Here is a 23965-nt window from a genome sequence, read left to right as displayed (position 1 = left end):
CCTGTGAATCCCATGAATACAGCCTCTCATCCTTTCCTGGGGTGATAAAAGGATCACCATGTAACTCAGGGGGCATTTTCTGGTTGCAAAGGTGATGAGAGACCTTACATGTTGTGTTCCTAATTCATTTGTGCATTGAAAGGAATAACTTAAGTGGAATATGATCTCATTCTTACCTCCATCCATATTTGTTTTAATGGCTTAAGGGGTTTCAGGGGCATGAGAATAAACCAGTGGACAAGAAGCAGCAAATTGTCTCCACATTGCTGTGCAGCCCATTAACAACCTGCTACCCTAACAGTGTAAGAGCTGATCATACTTCTGGGCAGCACAGCCTAATCAAGAGTTAAGACAGCAAACTGTCCCAGCTGGAGGATGTGCCCCATCTATGAAACATCAGTCAGCCATAATGATACAAATCTTCCCATTTTTTATCTTGCTCTAGTGATAATCATATTACCATGGGTTGCAATAATTAGTGTGTCACTGTTATATCCTGTCCCCAGAGGCTGTCTGACTGAGGGGCACATAAAACTCTCACTGCCCCTTCTCACCACTCCATACCTCCTTTATCACACTCCTTTACCATAACTCCATTGGGAGTCATGGGCACGTATTAATCCTCCAACCGCCATGAACTTTGGACTTGTAGGCTGTTATCATGCACTTGCAGGGAACAAAATTACTTTTCTTCCCTCTCCTGTCAGTTAAAAGTACCAGGAAATTGGGCAGAGAGGTCTGTTTATAACACAAAGGCCACATCCTACGGCAATCAGTGCCTGGTAACAGGTACCGACGGGTCAATGTGTGTGCTACTACTGCCCTCTCCTGCCTGCAAGGAGAACAGTGATTCACAGTCCAGTCCTGTCCAGGGGCTACAGGAGAAACAGGTCTATGACATCATGGCATTTCCCAGACATGCTTCCACATGTCTGATACAACGTACTCTAGACAATCAACCGGAGTTTCAATTGCTCACCAGTCTCACCTAAGCTCTAAGTTTGCAGTTTCAGTAACTCCACAACTTCCCTGACTCATGAGCCTATGGGTTGTGACACCAAAAATAGTGGTGGATTGTTATGCTGCCACCAAAAGTGACACAGAAATCCCAGGGTGGTAAAATCATCCATGACAAGCTTTGCCTATGGAAATAACTGGAGTGCCACAGGCTCTGTGTCTTGCTGTTGTCCACTGTGGGACAGAGCCAGAAACCTGTAGAAGTGTCTTTGGTGAGATCTTCCCCATATGGGGTATTGAGGAAAAATAAGGAGAAAGAACAATTCCTAGAACATAGGTGAAATTCCATTCTGGATTTAGACATCCAACTTCAGTGGCTCAATTCAATTGCCCAAACACAAACACCTGCAGCAATTTGAGTTACACTGTGCTATCCAGCTTGGTTATGAGTTGCTGCTCTGGGAGCTCAAAGGCCTTTTTTTGCTACTGTTTTGTCTTGCCTGTTATTATGGATGTCTTGGGTACCACATGTGTACATGTGGGTACTAAACTGAGCCCTTAATCTCTACAATGATGAAGTCTCTGGGGTCTAGTAGGAGCTCCCAGGCCTCCTTGTCTTCAAGGCCATCTGTACCTTGTACTCAAGCAATCCACTCACCCTGAATGGAAGTAGTTTATCTGCCATGCTCAGAACTGTGGCCCATGGACTAGTGAAGACTAAAGACTGCTCCTTTAGATGCCAACAGCTCTCTTTGACACGTGGAGACCACTGAGCTTAAGGCAATACTCTCTTCACTGTCCTGTGCAGCCCTACCCTGCTATGAGGCTACAATGATAGTAATACAGCCAACAAAAACAAGACCATTTTCCATCATGGGACAAACTGCGTTCATTGTACTAAACTACCTGATCTTCCTGTACATTGTGTAAAACTACCTGCTAGAAATGGTATCTCACACTTGCTAACTCATGACCTGCCTAGGACTGTACAAATTAATATAACACGATGGTGCCATGGCCTGTTCTAATAATATTATGGTCTAGACAATGAAGAATCAGAGCATTCTCTGACAATTACCATGGGAAGAAGAGATGACTGGGCTGTATAGCCAGTATACACTACTGAACACCAGTGTCAACAAAGACAAGATGGGAGTGAAACATGCTTTGGTTAAGTGCTGAAAGGGCAAGAAAGGCATAAACAATCTGAGAAGCCAGTGTCTTTATGAATGTCTTTCACTTCCTTTGATTGACTGGATGATTGTTTGGACAGAGCAAGATGCTTAAAAAGCCCCCTGAATTGTCACTGTTCTGACCAAAGGGTACTGATATTGGCCTGTTAACATTGGCATGTTCAAAAGACTTCAAGATATGTATTCAATTCACACAGAAATGGAAAAAGGAATAGGGGACCTGTTTTTAGATGGTCTTTAAACATGGGTTAATTCACCTTGCAGAGGTGTGTGTGTGTGGCTCAGCTTCGCGATCGCAGATTTGGGCAGGGCTGTCCCCACGTGGGTGGGCCCTTCCAGCCTGCGCAGTGGATTTTAGGTGAGGCTCAGCGTGTGCAGAACTGGCCCCACCGTTTCAGTCCTGAGGTTCATCTGCCACGGCCGAGTGAGCTTGGACGGTGCCAGTGAAGTCCTCAGGACTAGAACCTACAGCACCCGGCATTTCCCAGGAGGTCTCCCATCCAAGTACTCATCCAGGGCTGACCCTGCTGAGCTTCCGAGATCTGACGGGATCGGATGGCAGGGAGGCATTAACTGCCTAGAGGTGTGGGAGACCCTGAATGACTATACAAAGGGGGCAGAACCTGACCAGGTTGCAGCTGGGACAGATATAAAACTGCTGAAGGCCATGTCAATTATTCTGCTTGATGAAGATGCAATGTCCCATGGGAAACACCACAGTGTCACAGCACAAGGCCTTCCACGTGAGACAAAGATACACACACATTTAGACAGACAAAACCAGAATAATATGAATAATAATTTTGTTGTGGAGTTGACTACAGCCAGCACAGAACAATCAAAAACTGGCTCATGACACTTCTCTGATATGTGGTCCTTGGGTGCCTGGCAACTCTGCCGGGAGTAAATCAGAAGCATGGGCTCACACTTGTCCCACTCTTGTACTCAACACAGACATTTTCTGTGGTCACTGCTAGTGATCATGGACTAGAGGGGCTCTTGTTCTGACACAGTAAAGAATTTTTAATCTCTTCCTCGTCATACCGGATCATTTGACCACGTATCATGAATCATTAGATGTCTCCCATGCAGGAGTGACCAGGACTTTTTGTTGTCAATCTGTGCTCCCTAGGACAGCACAGTCATCTTTCTTTGCTTTTTCAAAATCACAGCACAGCTCAGCAAATAACTGTCAGCCCCTCTCCCTGTCACTACCCCAGGTGATGTTTTATTGGTAGTAGAGGCTTTGAGACACCACTTTGTCTAGAAATCCCCTTGAAAAAAAAAAAAAGTAGGTTACTGCCTTTTACAGGTTTTCATGTATAATAAAAAAGTTTTTTTCTTTTCTTTCTGCCAACATTCAGTAAAGACTTTTGACACGTGAAGATGGAAGGGAACTTAATTGCACACTTGGTTCTGACACTTTCCTTTGTCAAAATAAAAGAACTTATAAGATGAACTTTTTCAACAGGTAGAAAGTAGAGGTTGGAGGAAGGAGAGAAGAGCAGAGCTGACAGGGCCGACTGGGGATAGTAGATTGTTTAGAAGCCAAAATGACTGACTGTTTTCAGTTGTTGAAAGGAACTGTTTTTCCTCTAAGGACCTGATTCATTAAAACTGTATGCTGCATTTACATACATTTCTGCTGAATACCTCTCTTTGCCTGAAAGGCTAAGATGATGCTGTCTTTTCAAGCAGTCAGTGTCTGGGTCCATACAGATGACAAGCATTTACCGAAATAAGACTTGGAAGGGGTCCAGCAGCACAGCAGGAAATAGGCTTTTGCATCTCCTCTCTTCTTAGTCAGGAGGAGAGAGCTTTAGTATTTAAGGTCTGTGTCACCATCTTGTACAGTGATATAGCGAAGGATAAAGCCAGTTCAGTATAATTTTTGTGCTTGTAATTCAGCAGTGAAGGACCTTTTAAAGACCAAGAAGCTGAGTTTACCCACTTCTTCTTCCATTAGGCCTCTGTCCCAAAAGACAAGAGTTTCAATGAAGAACCCAAACTTTATTTAGGATCAGATGTACAATGAGTCTTCTAACAGGGATCACGGACCAGAGAGATGCTCTTCAGTGGCCCCAAGCATGGGGATTCCATCTATGCAAACAAAATAAACCACACACACACTGAGTCATCAGATTTACAATTGTCCATGTTATTAAAATGTTAGAATGGCTCATTGAATTCTCTCAAATATCTTCTGGGCATGTTCTGTGAGATAGTCTGCAACAGGGTCTATTCTCAGGAAGCCACAGTATTTAGGGAACTGGAAGAGCATAACTGTACTGATGTTATCAGACAGTAACAAATTGCATGCAAGTGTGAAGATGATCCCTGGCACTCTGTACTTTACTGGGTGGCACTGTCAACTAGGTTACATTTAGTCACTGCCACCAGTATCAGGCAACCCAACTAGTGTCCTGATCATCTGGAAGGGATCACTCCCTCCTGCCCCCTCATCAGTGTCTATATTTCCAATACAGGAAATAGAGAACTATATGCTAACTTGGAGAGGTCATTTTTCCTTTTTTAATTAACTGTATCATAAACCAAGTGTTGCTGTAAAAGTCTGTAAAAAAGACTCGGAGCCAAGTTTTGTAGGAGATAAGACAATGGGCAGGCACTTTAATGAGCAGCCCTGCTCATCCAGGAATACATCGACGTGCACACAAGCTCTGAGTTCTACAGCTTTTATAATATAACCTATCCAATCACTACTGTCCACATGTCCAGTTCCACCTCTGTCCCCTCCCAGTTCCCACCCCTGTTGAATTGGGGCTGGGGTCGTTGGGACCCTCTGTCTTCATCCACCTCCTCTTCTTCAGCACACAAAGGTTCTCTGGATGCTCTCCAGGGCTTCGGGTCACGCTGCTCCATGTTTATGTTCTCTCTGATATGCTTTAATCTGGTACCTTGAGGAAGAGACTAAATAGCTGGCAGATCTCAGCTGCCTGTTCTGGAGCAGGGGTAGAGATAGAAGGACTTTATGCTACAAGCTGCTGAATATTAATTCAATAAAATCTACAGCATTACATCTACTGTGTTCCTAAAATCTACAAAATATGAAAATTGAAAAATTAAAAAAACCCTTTTGGCATCAAAGTGAAATTAAGTGGCGTCTATTCATCCATGGTTCAGCTATCACTCTTCTGAGGACATGAGCTAAATAGAACCCATTTGGTTTGATTTTTTAAAGAGTGTATTGGTATAATGTTCCTAGGCTAATTTCTAAATAGATGCCATACAACAACATCACAAGACTGAAAAGGCCTTATTTTCATGTCTTTCCTTGTGTTACATTCTATATTGAGGAATCCCAGGGAACAAATTTAATGATCATGTGCTGAGGTGTCATGAGAAACCTGAGATAAGGCCTGAAGGGGAGGGGGAAGACAGTAAAAACATCCATCCTTTACAAAGAAGACAGGCTACTATGCTGGAGGAAGACCAGACAAGACAGTCTTAATTTTCATTACAAGAGTTTTTTCTTTCACAACTTCTACTGCTCAATTTGTCTTAAGGGCTGGGGGTTAAGAGGGCAATTCCAAAAAATCCAATACTTCAACATGCAAATAAACCAGTGCACACAAGCAAATGTACAAGTATTGGTGTAATTATACAAAGCAAAATTTGCACATTTCAGGTATATTCTAATGCTGGTTCATAATTTTCTTTAACCATAAGCATTGCTTTGAGTGTAGGTGAGTTAAGCCAGGCTTAACTCTGCCAAACTGGGGCCAATTCAGGAGACAAATCACATTCTAAATTGTAAGTGTTAATATGCTTCCAGAGGGTAGCTATTCCTGTTCAAGAGATTCTGTATGCTGTTGGCTCTGAGAATTTGGGGCAGGGAAGCAAGAGATGGATTTGTTTGCCTTTAATTTGTGTAACAGCACCTGTGCCAAGCAATTCTGTTATGAATGAGATCACTCAGGATAAGGTGACAGTGTTATGAAAAGATTACACCTGTTTTATTTCAGGATTTCTGTTTTCCTTTTAGACAAATATGTAAAGAATTCCAGGACCTTTTAAGCCAAGACAGATCACCCCTCGGATCCTCCAGACCGACTCCAATATTAGACCTCGACATCCAGAGACATTTAACACATTTCAGGTACGATTTTGAAAGAGGAACTAAATTAACTAAAATCCATAAGTTTGATATAGAGTGTAAGTGATGTTTTAGTGGTATTTGTTCCTTTCCCTAGAAGACAACCAAATAAATATTTAACATCCATAATCCCTGTTGTATGTGCCAATTAAAAGTGCAGGTTTTCCCAGCAATGTAGTCCAAGCTCACTGCATTGAACCTGCTTCTAGGGCCAGAGTCTGAGTAGAGTAATTTTCTACGTCTATTGGCCAAATCTCCCCACCAGGCCAGAAAGCTGTCTGGTTCTAGGTGTGAGCCAGGTCACAAGACACAACTAGAAGGTCCAGAAGTGTAGAAACTCAGGTTCAGAGCCAATATAAAATAATCAAAGTAGAAATAAAAGGAGGAACAGGTTGCATCCTTCCAAATTAACTGAATTTCCCAAACCTCTTCTGTGTCCCTGGGACCATTTGATCATCTTATCATGACCATGGTATTAACTCTCTTTGTCTTCTGAAGCAGACTGGTTTCAAAGTACATTACCTACTAAAACAGTTTTGCTGCACTAATTCCTGAACAACACCCTGGAAAAGTCTGGGAGAATGAAAGCCAGAGACTGCTGCTATATTTAGCCTCAGTTCCTGGGCCTGTGGCCTAGCAATATTTAATGAACTGGTTTAAACAGTCTAAGAAGCTGCTATGAAGACAAATACCCATGGTACATGGATACCAAGTCCAAACTTCATCAAAATCTTATCCAAGTTATGGATAAAAGTGTATAGATGCTTTGGGATCAGAAAGACTTATTAGCCTAGGAGTTGCTGTGCAATTTCATGGTTTTGCTTTAGGCTCTGTGTTAGATACAGTCAAGAGTGAGGTGGGAACTTCCAGAGGGCCACTTTGAAATAGTGGGGTCATCTAAGATATTTATCAAAGATAACTTTGATGAAACATCCTAGAGGTGCTCCCATCTTTACTCCTACTACAGAGGGGAATACACAACCAGCTGAGGCTACAGGTTTTTCATTAGCTGATTTATGAAAAATATCACCATGTAAAGAAATGTTCCAGAGGGTTGTTTACAGATTATAACATGAGGCAGATTTTACAGTCCTCTAAAGACTTAGAATGATGCTGCATGCTCTTTGGCACAGCCAGCTGAGCCACTCTTCTTTCACTGGCTGGACAGACAACTTCTGTGATCCAATATCCCAACATATGCTAGTCATTAAGATTCTGATAGAGCATGAGGCACCCAACAGCCAGGTGCTGAGATAACTTATGTTTAGTCGCTCAGGCTTTGAATAGAATCCAAAATATCCACCATCCCACTTCTTCCATCTTCTGTGTTAGAGTGTGAGGAGAGGCAAGTGTAATTCCTGGTTCACACACGCACACATTACTGACATTCCTCTTTATTCTAACACACATCTGTGTCCATTCTATGTGTATATGAACACTTCTAGGCAACCTCACTCCTCATGCACATGCACACACGTATCACTTTCCTGTATAAACATACACTCCAAAACACTTGACTACACTTACACACCGAGGGAATAACATTTATGCAGAATACTCATAGGAGGATTTTAATGGGCTACCTAAGCTTGTGGAAAAGTAGATAATTCCCTATTATGTGCACACAGAGTACATGTGGTATGAGGTAGCAAATCACCAAGGATTCCTGAGTTTAAAAAAGAAATAACAGTCAAGACAAAATGCTGAAGGCTTCAGCTACTACAGCTGTCAACTGGTACAGCTCCCATCCTTTTTTCTCTGCTACACTTCACTAGGTTAGAGTACAAATCTTCTGCAAGCAGCTCCTGGATCATTCAGTACTTTCATGTCTCCTGTAGGCACTAAGTGTTGGACTGAAGATGGGCACCTGAACGCAGGTCTTGATCCTACAGAGATGCTTCCCTAGATTTAAATTACACTGTCTTCTCTGGCTGTGCTTGGGGAATAATGAATGTTGCCAGGACCAGACGCTGAGTTCACACCATATTCCTTTTCCACCTAGTGTAGAGATGTTGAGGTCAGATCAGCTTCTGAGCCAGACTTTTGACTCTACTCACCTGTGCGCAGGTGCCTTCATTTCAGCCAGCTGTGTATCTTCTGCTGTGGCCTCTGGGGACCTCACCTGTGTAGCCTGTGGAATCTGAAGTACAGTTAAGCAGGTCTAACATAGCCATCAACATCAATTTCTCCCTAAACTCCACTGACTGAACAGTCTGGTCTAGACTTCCAACTCAATAGGAGCTTGTCCAACCACACCAGACACTTACACTGTAAACAGCTAAATCTAGTATAGGCAAAAAAGTCATTATTCTCATCCCCTAAATCCAGCAGTCTTCACTCCTAGGTCATCCAAACCCCTCCTGCCACTACTTGTCTTCCTGAGATTACATATCATAGAATCATGGAATGGTTTGAGTTGGAAGAGACTTTAAAGCTCATTTTGCTCCAATCCCCTGCCATGGGCAGGGAAACCTTCCACTAAAGCAGGTTTCTCCAAGCCCTGTCCAACCTGGCCTTGGACACTTCTAGGGATGGGGCAGCCATAAGATGCTCCAAATAACACAGAAAATGTTTGAGTATGTTTCAAATAGCAGAGAAGGTGTGATTCACCATGTTTTCCAGGAGCACTGACTGTTTTTTAAGACAAGTTTCCAACACAGACTGCTTCTGACAAATCGCTTGGTTTTATTGAGTGGTCTTAGTAAGTGGCTGGTCCTGATTATACATATGAAATTAATGTTATTTATGACCAAAATGCCCAAGAGCTGTTTGTGGTATATAAATAGATCTATAGCAGAGGAGACATAAGTTTGCAGCAGTGACTCCATGCTGTCATCCCAAAATTATCATATGCTTTTTCAATAGAACATGCTTCTTCCTTTATACCTTCACTCCAGAACTCTGGGGCTTTTCCCAATAAATTCTCTGTTTCTATGCTGAATAATTCTCTAGGTGGGGATGCAACTAAAGTATTTTATTTGACAAGAATAAGTCAGTCTTTCTCTGGAATCTCTGATAACATTTTGTGAATGTTTTTAGCATAGAAATAACATGGTTTTCAACCATTATCAAATAGGAGCTGACTTTTGTTCATGCCAAAGCTTATATAGTTTTGTACTATTCATGCAGATTTAGTATACATAGAAGAGGGTCAGAAATTTTGCCTTGTAAATCACAATAAAGGCAGCAGAGACACCGCAAGGTGATTAAGTTGGTATTTTTTACCTATATGTATGCCCATGAGAGTGTTAAAGGTTGGATGGGGCTTGGAGCAGCCTGATCTAGTGGAAGGTGTCCCTGTCCATGGCAGGGGAGTTGGAACTAGACAGTCTCTAAAGTCCTTTCCAACCCATGCCATTCTATGATTCTGTGCATGATGTAAGAAAGACAAAGATTTGTTATGAACACAAAAGTTCAGACGAATCACACAAATCTCTATTATTAAGTGTTAATATAATGAAAGACTTTTAGAATAGCTATAACATCTGATCCATATAGTGGAATAGGATCCAGGTGCTACCAACTCAGTGTGAAAGGGAATTCTCTTTAGGAACAAATGACCCTACAGCTGTTAATTGTAGAATTGTGTGCTCCACTGCCATGTGATCTTAGTTGTTCAATGTTAATTATTAAGACTCAGGTTCACAGATTGGCACAGGTCAGTTTGAAGCAGTTTTTCCTGTTTCCTATGTTGTTAATCCTCAAGCCCACACTTCTCTCTGAAGTTTTTCTGCCGAGTCCCAATTCATCAAGATCTGTAAACATGTGTCCAACTTGAAGTACAGGATAGTCCCCATGAAGGGATCAGAATTGCTGGGTTTGCTCAAACTCCAAACTCAAAGTTCACACAAAGCATAAAACAGGGGAAATCTTCAAAAGAGCTGCCAGTGCACCTGAAAACTGCTGAATTTTGCACAACTTTATGCAAAAAAAACAGAGGCTTTTCTACACCCCTGGTACAAACCTGTTTTTTCCTGCTGCTATCTGAGATGTCCATCTGGCCTGAATTCAGAAAACTCAATGCTCCATGAAGAATGGTTTTCCAATATTGTTTGATCATGAACAGACAATTCTGTAGACCCTTAAATTCATAGCAGCAAATAGTGTGCACTACCTGAGCCAGGGTTGTATTGCATTTGTTTCATTTGACATTCCTCCCTTTTCAATACATTTTGGAGTGTCTTACTGCAGAGGAGTTATATTGACAACTTGAGTTATCAGTGGGCTGATGAAGTTGTCTTGATAACTTCATATATATTGATAGTAGCAAACAAATGTAGTGTCAGTGCACAGGTATTGGCTCTCTGTGCTGTTCTTTATTTGCAGAATTTCTGTTTGGTGTTTTGTTTTTTTCTTTTTCTTTTTCTTTTTTTTTTTCTTTTTTTTTCTTTTTTTTTTTTTTGTCTGGCCTAACTAGCACTGTCAATGCATAACTTGAGAACTCATGGAAGCACCAGCCCTTATTACAGTCCAGTCAGGTGCCTTACCTGTGCTATAAATTTAGAGTGAGAGAAGTCCAGCCTTGTCAGTGCTGGATCATAAACATCATGGGCTAAGTGTTGGGGTAGCTCAGATTTCTAAACATTATGTAAATGTGAGTTCAAGAAGTGATACATTGTAGGGCTGCCCAAGCTGTCATTCAGCTCTTCTTTGAGCTGAAAGGATTGGAATAGATTTGGATTATCTAGTTCCAACCCCCTGCCTTGGACAAGGACAGTTTCTACCAGACCAGGTTTCTCAGAGTCCCACCCAGCCTGCCCTTGAACACCTTGAACACAGATAGTCCTGTGGGGTTTGCCTGGTCCGAAAGCCACCACTTGAGCTATTCCATACCCAGTTTCTGAGGACAGAATCAGCCACAGGGCAAACAAGACACTGGAAAAGTCCATTTCCATTACTAAGTGCTCAGGCTTTTTGTCCAGATACATGAGTATCTCTTTAGCTCTAAAGGCTGATCTGTGTAAAGGCATTTATGATTTTGCCGCAGAAGAGAGCAAAGTCAACACATTACTAGAAAAGAACTCCCAATTTTCTACAGCTTAAATAAGAGTAACATATTATTCTCATCATTTGCTTTCAAAGGGAAGTGAGCAACTGGAAAGGGAGGGTAAGAGAGCAAGAGTGAGACGAAAGGAAGAGAAAGAAAAATGAAAAAGAAATTACTTGGATAAAACTTGGTTACTTTTAAAATGCCTTCTATTACTTATAATTCGAAGGTCTTCTCCCCAAAACCTTACAGAATCATGTGAGGCTTCTATGTACATGTGCAGGCATCTCTATAGGGAAGAGGGAAAAGCTGGGGTTTTAATTTCTCCTGAAATTTAAATCAGTTTCAAATCCTACTGATGTCAGTGCAGCTGAAGTTTCAGCTGCACTTTTTCGGGACAGAAAGGTGACATAAATCTTTCTTTAGCATTCATTGGTTTTGGATTCAGATCTGGTGAAAGAACCAGGTTTTATGCTCAGTGAAACTGAGAGACAGCTCTCAGTTATCCAAGGTGATGGGAGGAAAAAGGGTGTTTGGAATATTTAGAGAAAGAAAAGAAAAAAATATGGATGTAACAAAACACAAAATAAGGCTCTGAGAATAATTCACTTTAGAAAAACCTGGAAATGGTGAAGCAGGACAATTATGACCTACAGCAGGTGAAAACTGGACTGCCTGGAGACACAAGAGCTCATAGACACTCTGTAGGAGATAGGTAGTTGTTATGGGAGATGGTGAAGCCCAAGATAACCTCCAACATCACAATCCTGCCTCTAACTCAGAGCTGAATGATGACATTACAGGCTAACAGGTTCTTCTGCTGGTTCTGGAACCAGCATGCTCAACCTTTTCCAAGTTCCAACCTTTTCCTGTTTGTTGTGTGCAGTCAGATCTTAAGTGTCAGTTGGGAAATGGTAGAGTTTAACTTCCATATCACTCATCTTTGTAGTAGTTTTGCACTTTCCAGAGATTCCTGCTCTGAAGAAGGCAAATGTTTCTGTCACATTTCAGAGAAGGAATGGAGACAGGAAGAAATTAGGACATCCCAAAAAGTATATGAAAACTAACCCAGTACACTGTGTGTGTAAGGTCCTGGACATTGAGCCAAAATTGTCTGTAATGTATGACTGCTCTTGTAGTTCCTTGTATGTATCTGGCCAAGACCAACCCTTTAAGTCCCAAACAATTGCCAGGCACAAGCCATCCTTATCTCAGTCAAGAGACTGTTCTCAACTGAAAGCTTAGGTATGGCCAAGACTTTGAGGTAAAAATGCTTGACTGATGGAGATGAGGCCAGGCTATGCTGACCACTAATGATCAGAGAAGACTGAACACTCTTCACTAAGATGGGTATAGATGACTAAGGGCATATCCAAACCTCAATTAAGAACCTTAGGGAGATTTATCTGCCTGTCAAATCTGGAGATCTAGGGTCATTTTAGGTGAAAAGGACATCCTGTCTCACATTCATCTGCTACTCCCTCAGTCTAGGGGTATTTTGTGAGTCCTACATCACATCTAAAAACCTCATAGATATCCTAAACATCTCATACCATCTCTGGCTACATGGATTAACCTGTGTGTTTACTTTCCAACCCTCCTTTTGAAGCTGTTTCCTTTTTCAGAGGGACATTTAAGGCTGGTCAGAGAATGAGAGCCCATGAGTATTGTTATATCGTGATATGTTGTCATAATTGTCATGTAGTGGCTTCTGCATGAAACCAAAGCTGGAGTTCTGGATCTAGGATCCTGCTTTACTCATTTCATGCTTAAATCTACTGATAAAATATCAAACCAGACCTCAGTTTAAGGATCACCATTTAAGATATCCCTCCAACTGGACCATATGTCTAAAGCAGTAAGTTAGTAATTATTTTCTTTTAATTTTATTTTAGATAATACCTTTCTCCTGTTGAGTGGAAAGAGCATGTACCTTCTTCTCTCTTCCATTCCACTGTGATATCTGAGATTCAGCCAGGAACCCCAAAGTCACACTGACTTGTGTCTTCATGTCTTTGCCTTCATAACCTGCCCTTGCATCAGAATAGCAATAATTTTTTTTTCCTTTCTGACAGAATTCTCTTGTAGTTCCTCAAAACCTCATGTCAACTAGAATCACCAGAAAACCCATCAAGAATTACCATTGTTCTGTGCTAGAAAGCCAAAAACATAACACAAAAACCTTTCAAAGAGAAGACTTACTGGGATTATAGTCAAGAGGTCTGTGTCTTGGTTTATACATACAGACTCCTTGACCTCATTAGTCATCCTCTTAGTGTTGCTTTCTGCACTGGTAAAGTTTGGTATAGGCACTTCTTTGACTGCTTTTGGGACACTTGTGAATCTGGAGTGTTCAGAAATTTCAGATGTCCTACTAATTCCATCCATCATATAGGGAAAGATGAACACCCACCGATTACTGAAGTTGTATTTGATCCTTTAACTTCAAGGTTAGATTTCATCAAAATGCAAAATCACATCCAGATCTTCTATTTTATATATAAAAGATAAAGACAGCAAAACAGCAAAGGGGAAACTGCTTTCTTGCAAGTGACACTTCTTTTCAGTGTAAAAACCTTATGAAAACAGACACAAAAAAATAAGTTCAGAATACTAAAGTCAGGTAATGAAAGCAATCAGCATCCTCACGGATTATTGTGTGTTCTGTCGAGCCATCCAGCTGATATGAAACACTCTTCCCATGAAACTATTTGAGACAGTTTTGTCTCTTAGCTCCTCGCTGAGCCTGGAGCTGTCAGCCTCCTGCCAGTGCCTGGCATCACCCTGACGAGGTGACACAGAAAGTGACAGACAAGAAACCAGAGTCTCAGACTTGGAGAGCAGTGAGAAACTAACATGCTTCTTTCTGAAGGGGAGAAGGGAGCAATGAAATGGGTTTTGAAGCTCAGTCTGTTTTTTAATCTGCAATAAGGATCCAAGCCCAAAGCCTTACTTGTGGGTTGCCTTTACAGATGTGCTCACCCCCTTTAATATTGTTCTTTTTATGCTTCTTTGCTTATCAATGGGTAGAGCAGCTGTTGTCATAATTCCAGTCATGTCGATTAGCAGCACAAACCTTCCGGTGGGATGCACGGACTGCAAGAAACTTGGTGCACGTTGAAGTTTGTGGTGAAACACCTCTGGTGCCCTCTAGAGTTCCCTGATTTTCAGGAGCTCACTCAAACAGGCTTTGGATTTAGATGAGAGGGACCACACTGATAGCCAGAGTGCTGAGGCACTGGGAAACAACAAATTGTATCTTTCCTTTTTCTTTTCCTTTCCTTTTGTTTTTTTGTCTACTTAAATTTATTTTTATTATTTTCTTTGTCTCTTTATTTACCATAAGTATTAGAGTGCCTTCCTCTGAGAGTTTTCCCTCACTCCCTTTCTGAGGGATTCCTTCTTTGATCTTTCCATAGCAAGGTCTCAGTCACCTTCTCCTGCTCTCCTTTTGGAAGGGTGTGAATTTTTAATATTGCTCATGATTTTTGTCAGGAATTTTATGATACCATATTCACTTAAAGTCACAATTTATGTAATCATGAAAACAGAAGAAAATCTGTTTTCTTTATCTTCATTAACAAAAATGTTCCATAATCATGGCAAGAAACCAAATATACGTTTATCAAGATGCCCTTGATTTGTTTTTCAATCCAGCAGTTCATATTTCTTAAAACATTTAAGGCACTGTCATATTTAACAAAATAGGCAATATTTGGTCTATAGCTCAGAAACACTCCACAGTCTTGGATGTTTCAGATACACCTTGGGCATTTCAGACATGTTGCCTGTGCAATTCTTCTAGTGTGGAAAGTCAGTCCCAAGGTCAAAAACACACAGAGACAAAATAGAATGTTTTGGAAATAGGGAGCATCAGCTCTAGCACTCTCCTCTTACCTTATTGCTTTTACACATCATAAAAGAAGGGCCATCTGCTTAGGAGGACATACAGATGTTAATGCACTGATTTGATTAGGAACAGGAAAAAAATGGAGGGCTGACTTTGAACGCAACTTCTGTTTGTCCTGTTTGCCACTCTGGTCCCCCAACTATTTATTCCTGTAATATATACTGGCCACATTCTCTCTTTACCTTCACTATCAGTCTAAGTTGTATCATGGTTAGGCCTAGTGACCTTCTGAAGGAAAGTTATCACAATTTAATTCTCTGAACAGCCTTCACAGGGCAGATCTTGAAATCCGCAGAAGCACCACAGAGTCAATGCACTCATCCCTGTCGTTAGATAGTACTTGTATAAGTGAAGAGATACAAATATTTTACCATTTCCTTTACAGCCATTAAAAGTCAGATCTTACTGTCTGTCATCTACTGTGTTCTTGAATTTAGATAATCGCAGGGCAGTTTCCACATTCAAAGTTCTGAGAAAGTCTGATCAAGAAGTTCAAGATTGCTTTGGGATGAAGTTCAACAAGGCCAAGTGCAGGTCCTGCCCTTTGGCCACAACAACCCCCTGCAGCGCTCCAGGCTGGGCACAGAGTGGCTGGAGAGCAGCCAGGCAGAAAAGGACCTTGGAGTACTAATTGACAGGAAGCTCAACATGAGCCAACAGTGTGCCCAGGTGGCCAAGAAGGCCAATGGGATCCTGTCCTGTATCAAAAATAGCGTGACCAGCAGGCCCAGGGCAGTGACCCTTCCCCTGGACTCTGCCTTGGGGAGGCCACACCTTGAGTGTTGTGTTCAGTTCTGGGCCCCTCAGTTCAGAAAGGATATTGAGGTGCTGGAGCAAGTCCAGAGAAGAGCAACAAGGCTGGTGAAGGGACTGGAGCACAAGTGCTGTGGGGAGAGGCTGAGGGAGCTGGGGGTGTTTAGCCTGGAGAAGAGGAGGCTCAGAGGTGACCTCAGCACTGTTTAGAACTACCTGAAGGGAAGTTCTGGCCAGGTGGGGGCTGGTCTCTTCTCCCAGGCACTCAGCAATAGAACAAGGGGGCACGATGGGCTCAAGCTCTGCCAGGGGAAATTTAAGTTGGATATCAGAAAAAAGTTCTTTGCAGAGAGAGTGCTCAGGCATTGGAATGGGCTGCCCAGAGAGGGGGTGGATTCACCATCCCTAGAGATTTTTAAACGCAGATTGGCCGTGGCGCTGGGTGCCATGATCTGGTAAAGGGACTGGAGTTGGACCAAGGGTTGGACTCGATGATCTTGGAGGTCTTTTCCAACCCAATCGATTCTATGATTCTATGATTGGTTTTAAGTTCTTATTTATTTTAAATTAGGGTGTAAACACTCAGTGCAGATTGCCTCTAACTGCCTTCCCCCCTCCCCCCCTGCCCACCAAGAGGGAATCTGTTTCTTTTGTTGCATGTCAGAGCTTCACCAGCCTGGGATATGGAGGACTCCTTGAGGTAGTTGCCAAACAAGACTCCAAGCCTTCAGGCACACTTGGATCTTCTCACTTTTAAGTAAGGCCATCATTAAAACATGAGCAGACATAATTGCATCATAGCACTGGGCAAAATTGGAGGCAGGTCTGGATGTCCTTGAGCATCAGGATTCATAATATGTTGGCATGGTATTCATTGCCTTCTTTCTGCAGCTCTTCAGCACCAGACTCAGAAATTTCAGCATTGCCTTTTAGAACAATAAAGTTAATTTCTGGGAGCTGTGATGGGATGTACTACAAAGCTAAGAATACCCAGAAGACTCTATTATGAAACCACCATTTTAGGCTTATATACCCAAATGCAAGTATGACAATTGAAAGCAGCTCCTTTCACAGGTGTGGAGCACACCAAAAATGAACCAATTTCAGTGTGAGCTCAATTAGCCTGGAAAGTCAGGGAGCTAAATTTGACTTCCAGGAAACACATGTGAATGCTTTGCCATTAATCTTCCGTCTGTCATGTCTGATTTAAATGTAAAATCAGATTTTCTCCCCAACTTGAAACTTACTTTCATCAGCAAAGGGAAATTATCCAACTTTCTTACATTTTTCAAAGACTTTAACTTGCAGAGAAATAAAGTCCACCAAAATTAGAGCAAGGGGAATTACTGATAGAAATGCAAGATAAAGTAGAAGATAATATCTCTCGGCCTTTTCATGCTCATTACCTAAAGTGAGGCTAATAAAATACACCCTCACAGGAGCTTGGCAAGAAGGGGTGGTTAGAAATTTTCTATAGAATGGTTTCCTTAATAAGCTTCTTGGGAAAATTAATAGGCTTTGCATATCCCCATCTGCCGAGAAGAATATATTCATCAGGAACTGAAAGTAGAGTTGCCATGAGACTCTACAGGTTCATTTCACTGAAAAGAGTATTGGCTTTTTAATAAAAGATACAGTGTTATGTTGGTAAGGGCTGCCATATATAATGATTACTGGTAATTAATAGGCTAAACTGTAAAGGAGATAGATCCCTTACTCACCCCCTAAGTCCTTTTATTATGAGCACTAGTTTTCAAACCAGAAGTTTCAGATCCTGCTCAGAATAAAGGAGCCTTATTGGGGTATTTCCTTGTAAGATGGATATCTAAGCTTCCCATGTCATCAGTGAAGGTCTAGGGCAAGATAGAGCTGAGTCTTTTTAGATACTGTCAAATAATCCATCAGTCCACTGTTGCTTTAAAAGGGAACTGTTCCTCTATAAACCCTCTGTATTATTATCCGTTCACCTGACGTAGGTATCTTGTTACCACAGAGCAGCTCAAACAGCACCCAGTTCATGTTTTTATTCAGCTTGATGGAGCCCTCAGTGTAGCCAGAGAATGGTGCAGCTCGCCATAAAGGGGAAACATCCATTTAACATCCTAAATCATTCTCCAGACCTCTCTGATTATACTGAGTGAAGCTCCAGGGCTCAATTCAGTTGCCTCAACAATGTGAGATGTGTAAGGGAAACCTACACAGTGTCAAAACACCCAAAAGTAAGCTGGTTTCGGTCCTATATCCCATTTAGCAAATCTGTGTGGGTGTTCCAGATGTCATAGGACATCTCTAATCATTGTAGGTGGATAGGTAGGAAACTGTATGGAGTCCTCTTTGCTGGTTATAGGAGTTTAGGCACTATTGATGTAAATACCTAAAAGCTGGCACCTGCACTTACATGCTTAATATCAGATTTTGTTCCATTCTAGTATTTTCTGCAGTCTTGTTCACAATTTCAAAACATTCAAGTTTGTTCTTACCGCTGCAGATCATTTCTGAGATAATCTCTAAGTTTTCAAGGTAATATTCCCATTTTACTATTCATGGTGTAAGGAGCTATCAAGAGAACACAGTATTATTCCTTTGGCACTCAAATTGAAAAATTCAAAGATGGTAGATCAGAAGGTTTCGTTGCCACTTCATCCTTTGTTAGATTTACTATTTACTTGACCTTATCACTCTCTACAACTACCTGAAAGGAGACTGTAGCCAGGTGATGGTTGGTCTTTTCTCCTGGGGAACAAGGGCTAGGACAAGAGGAAATGAATTCAAGTTGTGCCAGGTGAAGTGTAGATTAGACATGTGGAAAAGTTTCTTCACTGCAGAGGTCATCAGGCATTGGAACATTGGAAAGTGTCCAAAAATATGTAGATGTGTCATTAAAGGATATTGTATATTATTGGGCTTGGCAGTGCTGGGCTAATTGTTGGACTTGATGATCTTAGAGGTCTTTTCCTACCTTAATGATTCTATGATTATTTGCATCTACTGGGCATGGATGATTGCATACATTACCAACTTTTAAAACACATAAACTAATTCCTTTGGCATGCAAGATGATAAATACTTTTAATATGTCTCATTATTGTCAGTTCCTCAAATCAAGACCAAGAAAATCACACAAGCAGTGTAAAAACCTTGTAAACTTCATCATATTTTCATTTATCTGGACTTATGCAGGCAAGAAATTATGATAAAATGAAACAAAAAAATCTTGAAATCACCTGACACCTAAAGTGATTTGAAAGGGCTTGAAATTCTCATATATATATGCTACTTCTGGTCTAGTTTTTGCTGCTATTAAAGTCATTATTTTGCTGATGGTCTATTTTTTACTGCCATTAAAACATGACTTACAATGATGTTTATTATTATTTTAATTTTTCTGTTATGCCAGGCATTTCTGAAAAGAAAATGAAATTAAACTGAAGTATATTTACCTCTTTTTGATGCTAAATTATAGATCCAGATATTGCTTCAATCCAGACTTCAACAGTCTAAATTTCATTTAATATTATTAATTGATGTCTGCAAAATACTCCTTGTAAATATTTAATTATCATTTTCCTCTCACTACTAAATGGGGGATAAATATAAATTCCTGCTTTGAAAAGTGCCTGGAGACTGATGGATAAACATTCTAAATGCGAGTTATTTGCTAATAGCTTTTTGGAGACCTTTTATAAAAGACTCTGCCACTCCCAATCTGAAATGGGGAGTTATTTGAAAATTGAACACTCATTTTGGTTAGGGTTCACATATTTTGGTGTCTTTCCTGGGATACCAGCTTTCCTAGCAAACGGGTTTTCCGTGGCTAGCAGACAGAAATGTCACCCTCAAAGATATCTTGGAGCCTTTCCAATGTGTTTGTTTTTTTGTTGTTGGTTGGTTGTTTGTTTGTTTTGGTACTTCGAACATAGACTCATAGAATCATAGAATGGATTGGGTTGGAAAAGACCTCCAAGATCATCGAGTCCAACCCTTGGTCCAACTCCACTCCATTTACCAGATCATGGCACTCAGTGCCACGGCCAATCTGCATTTAAAAATCTCTAGGGGTGGTGAATCCACCCCCTCTCTGGGCAGCCCATTCCAATGCCTGAGCACTCTCTCTGGAAAGAATTTTTTTCTGATCTCCAACTTAAATTTCCTCTGGCACAGCTTGAGCCCATCGTGCCCCCTTGTCCTATTGCTGAGTGCCTGGGAGAAGAGACCAGCCCCCACCTGGCCAGAATTTCCCTTCAGGCAGTTCCAGACAGTGCTGAGGTCACCTCTGAGCCTCCTCTTCTCCAGGCTGAACACCCCCAGCTCCCTCAGCCTCTCCCCACAGCACTTGTGCTCCAGTCCCTTCACCAGCCTTGTTGCTCTTCTCTGGACTCGCTCCAGCACCTCAATATCCTTTCTGAACTGAGGGGCCCAGAACTGAACACAACACTCAAGGTGTGGCCTCACCAACGCAGAGTACAGGGGAAGGGTCACTGCCCTGGGCCTGATGGCCATGCTATTTTTGATACAGGCCAGGATCCCATTGGCCTTCTTGGCCACCTGGGCACACTGTTGGCTCATGCTGAGCTTCCTGTCAATTAGTACTCCAAGGTCCCTTTCTGCCTGGCTGCTCTCCAGCCACTCTGTGCCCAGCCTGGAGCGCTGCAGGGGGTTGTTGTGGCCAAAGGGCAGGACCTGCACTTGGCCTTCTTGAACTTCATCCCATTGGAATCAGCCCATCTCTCAAGTCTCTCCAGATCCCTCTGCAGAGCCCTCCTGCCTTCCAGCAGGTCGACACTCCCTCCCAACTTGGTGTCATCAGCAAATTTGCTGATGATGGACTCAATCCCCTCATCTAAATCATCAATAAAGATGTTAAACAGGACTGGACCCAACACAGATCCCTGGGGAACACCACTGGTGACTGGCCACCAGCTGGATGCAGTCCAGCAGTTGTCCATATCCTGTAAAACCTCTTTCTCTTTGGGGCTTTCTTTTTAATTTTTTTTTTCTAAGAGAGATGGAAAGACTGAAAGCCCAAGTGCAAAGGAGACAGGTTGTCACAGAAGTGAAATGTTCCTGTTTCTGGCCTAAACATGGGTCTCTGCATTAAATCAGGGTTTATTCTTGTGGTCCCAAAGACACCCAGAGATTGAGCTGTAGGGTCAAAGTCTTAGTTAGCATGGGATGAGAAATAGTTAGGGTTTCTTGCCATAATCACTGTGATGTAGGGGGTTTTTCCCCTCACACAATCCAGGATATATTTCTCAATAATATCCACAAATTCAAATTCTGTTCCTCTCTTCTTCTTTCTTTCCTCAGCAGAATCAGAATAACTGGAATGGCTTTTAAAAGCTTCACTGGCATTTCAACCAAATAATTTTGCATTTATATTTCTTAATGAAAATGAAAAATCTGGAGGGTTTTTTGGGTTTTCTTGGTTTTTTTTCCCCACATGACACTTATCAAAAAGAGTCATTATAACAATGAGAATAACTTGGTTGCCAGAGCAAGACATGTATTAAAACTTGAGTTTCTTTGGCCCTTAAATGATCAGCCTATACTGTAAGCATATTATTTAGGCAAATGTGATTGAAGTTTAAATCTATCTCTAGTGCAATTTCTGATATTCCAAAGTAGGTGAGACATCCTGCAGTGCTACATGCAGCTCTGGGGTCCCCAGCACAGAAAGGACATCAACCAGTTGAAGTGAGTCCAGAGGAGTCCAAGAAGACAGTTAAGAGGGATGGAGCCCCTCTGTTATGAGGAAATCTGTGAGAATTGGGGTTGTTCAGCCTGGAGAAGAGAAAGCTCTGAGGAGACCTCAGAGCTCCTTCCAGTACTTAAAGGAGCTCCATGAGAGCTGGAGAGGGACTTTAAACAAGGGCACAGAGTGACAGGACAAGGGGGAATGTCTTCTCACAAGAGAGGGCAGGGTTAGACAAGATATCAGGAAGAAACTCTTCTCTCTTAGGGTGGTGAGGCCCTGGCACAGGTTGCCCAGAGAAGCTGTGGCTGCCCCATCCCTGGAAGCGTTCAAGGCCACGCTGGATGTGGCTTGGAACAACCTGTTCTAGTGGAAGGTATCCCTGCCCATGGGGGTTGAAACAAGGTGATGTTTAAGGTTCCTTTCAACTCAACACATTCTGTGATTCTATGATCCTCACAGAGATGATAGCCAAGACAGGACCTGTGGGAAACTTGCACAGTTCTGGATCTGCAGGTAGAAGCCAGACTGGATACCCCAAACATCTCAAGTCACAGTGGATACACTTGTGTGCACTGAAATCCTTCTCTAAACTGAGATGAGATTAACCCACAATAGTTCTGTCTGGAAGCTGCATTAATACTTCATTTCAGTTGATGAAACTCAATAAAATTCAGCTACTTTGCAGTGCAGGAACAACAAGAAAAACTAAGTGTTGTCTTGAAAAAAAGCCCCTTATTTAGATGAAAGGTGCAACAGGGTAAATCTGTATCACTAAATTCAACACTACCAAGGCAGCATTGTTGAAAGTGGGACATTTTTGCTATTAATTGGTTAGGATGGTCCACTAGTTCAGCCTGACTAAACTAGCCCTATGCAAAACACTTTCTAGTCATTGCTTGGGCATTAGCATTGGCCAGGGTCTATTCCCAACAGGCAGTTCAGATTTCACTCCGCTGGATGCTCCAGGAGCTCAGCAACATGGATATGGCCAAACTATGCCAATTGTACTGAGGGTTGGAGATTGTATTCTTGGCATTTCCTAGTGCAGATTCAGTCATACCCCCACACAGAATAATCAGGTCATGTTCAAGAGCTGCAGAAACATAAAGGCTGGAAAAGACTTCCATGATCATCAAATCAACCAAGTTTGATCAAGAAGTGTGAATAAACCACACAGGACTCCTTTTATTTACATGAGAAAAGGGGAGCCAGACTTTCTGGGACTGGAAAATTAGCAGTGCTGAAGAGTCAAGGGCACAGATCCTCTCTTGGCTTCTCTAAAGTCAACAACCCTGTGCCAGCCTGGATCAGGCAAGGGTATGTCCCACAGTGTTGCAGAAGTGAGGCTCCAACCAAAACCAACCTTTGAAGCTGTATATAGTCTACTCTTTGGCTCTACTCCTTTCTTTTCTGTTTCTCCCACAGGTAATAAATAGTTTAGGGTGCAAATCTTGAATTTCCCTGTAGCAAAATGAATGCACTGTAAACTCCTCGATGCTTGCAAGCGCATTGATATTTACGTGCGTGTGTGTATTTCTTTTTCTTTTTTTTTTTGTTTTTTCCTGTCTCTTTCCTATTTGTAGTTTGATCACTCATGGTTTTGGAACTCCTGCAATATGTGCTGCCCTCAGCACTTTCCAAACTGTTCTCAGTGAAATGCTGAACTACTTGGAAAAGCACACATCGCACAAAAACGGAGGAGCGGCGGAATCCGGCCAAGGACACGCCAACTCGGAGAAAGGCCCCCTGCGGAAAACTTCAGAGGCTGCTGTGAAAGAGGGCAAAACAGAAAAGACAGACTAGCTACATCAAACAGAATCTATTTCGAGAGAGTCTTGCTGCTGATATTTTTTTTTAAATATATATATCATTGAGGGCAATTTATCTCCAGTGGACCAAATCCAAAAAGAAAAAAAAAAAAAAAAGAAATGGAGGGGGAAAAAAAGAAAGAAAAAAAAAACCGGGAAAAGAAAATTAAAAAAGAAAATAAAAAAGAGAAAGATTAAAACAGAGAGAAAGAGAGAGCGTGAGAGGAAAGCATTCAACCCTAAGAACAGCAGTGTACAGTAATTGTGTGATGAAATTGTCACTTTTTTAAAATTTATGTTGCTCTAAACTGCTTTTTTGTGCACGTAGTATTTGATTGTTCTGAATGATACACTAACACTGTTTTTTATAAGCACTTCTGGACTTGGCTGAGGTGGCACATGAAATTTGCAGCACTTTCTTCTCCGGCAGCAGAGTTAGGGTCAGTGCATCAGCTGTGGGACATGCAGTTCCAGCACGCTGACTTTGCTTGCATGCTGGATAGATTGAAAGAGGGGCTTCCTCTGATCCATTGGAAATGCCTGATCTA

At 41.8% G+C, this 23965-nt stretch overlaps 1 protein-coding gene across 1 annotated transcript in view; it reads left to right on the top strand.

Annotated features, from left to right (window-relative positions):
* The window catches only part of TFAP2D (transcription factor AP-2 delta), a 52183-nt gene extending 28771 nt beyond the window's left edge, over positions 1–23412 (top strand). Inside the window, exons 7-8 of the mRNA XM_071547750.1 lie at positions 6154–6267; positions 23193–23412. Of these exons, the coding sequence (XP_071403851.1) occupies positions 6154–6267; positions 23193–23412 (334 nt within the window). The remainder of the gene's footprint in view (positions 1–6153; positions 6268–23192) is intronic.
* The last annotated feature ends 553 nt before the right edge of the window (positions 23413–23965 follow it).

Source organism: Pithys albifrons, chromosome 2 (genome assembly GCF_047495875.1).
Source record: "Pithys albifrons albifrons isolate INPA30051 chromosome 2, PitAlb_v1, whole genome shotgun sequence".
In the NCBI taxonomy this organism is placed as follows: domain Eukaryota; kingdom Metazoa; phylum Chordata; class Aves; order Passeriformes; family Thamnophilidae; genus Pithys; species Pithys albifrons.
Note: the sequence above shows the minus strand (reverse complement) of the source record. Positions and strands in the feature narration are given on the sequence as shown.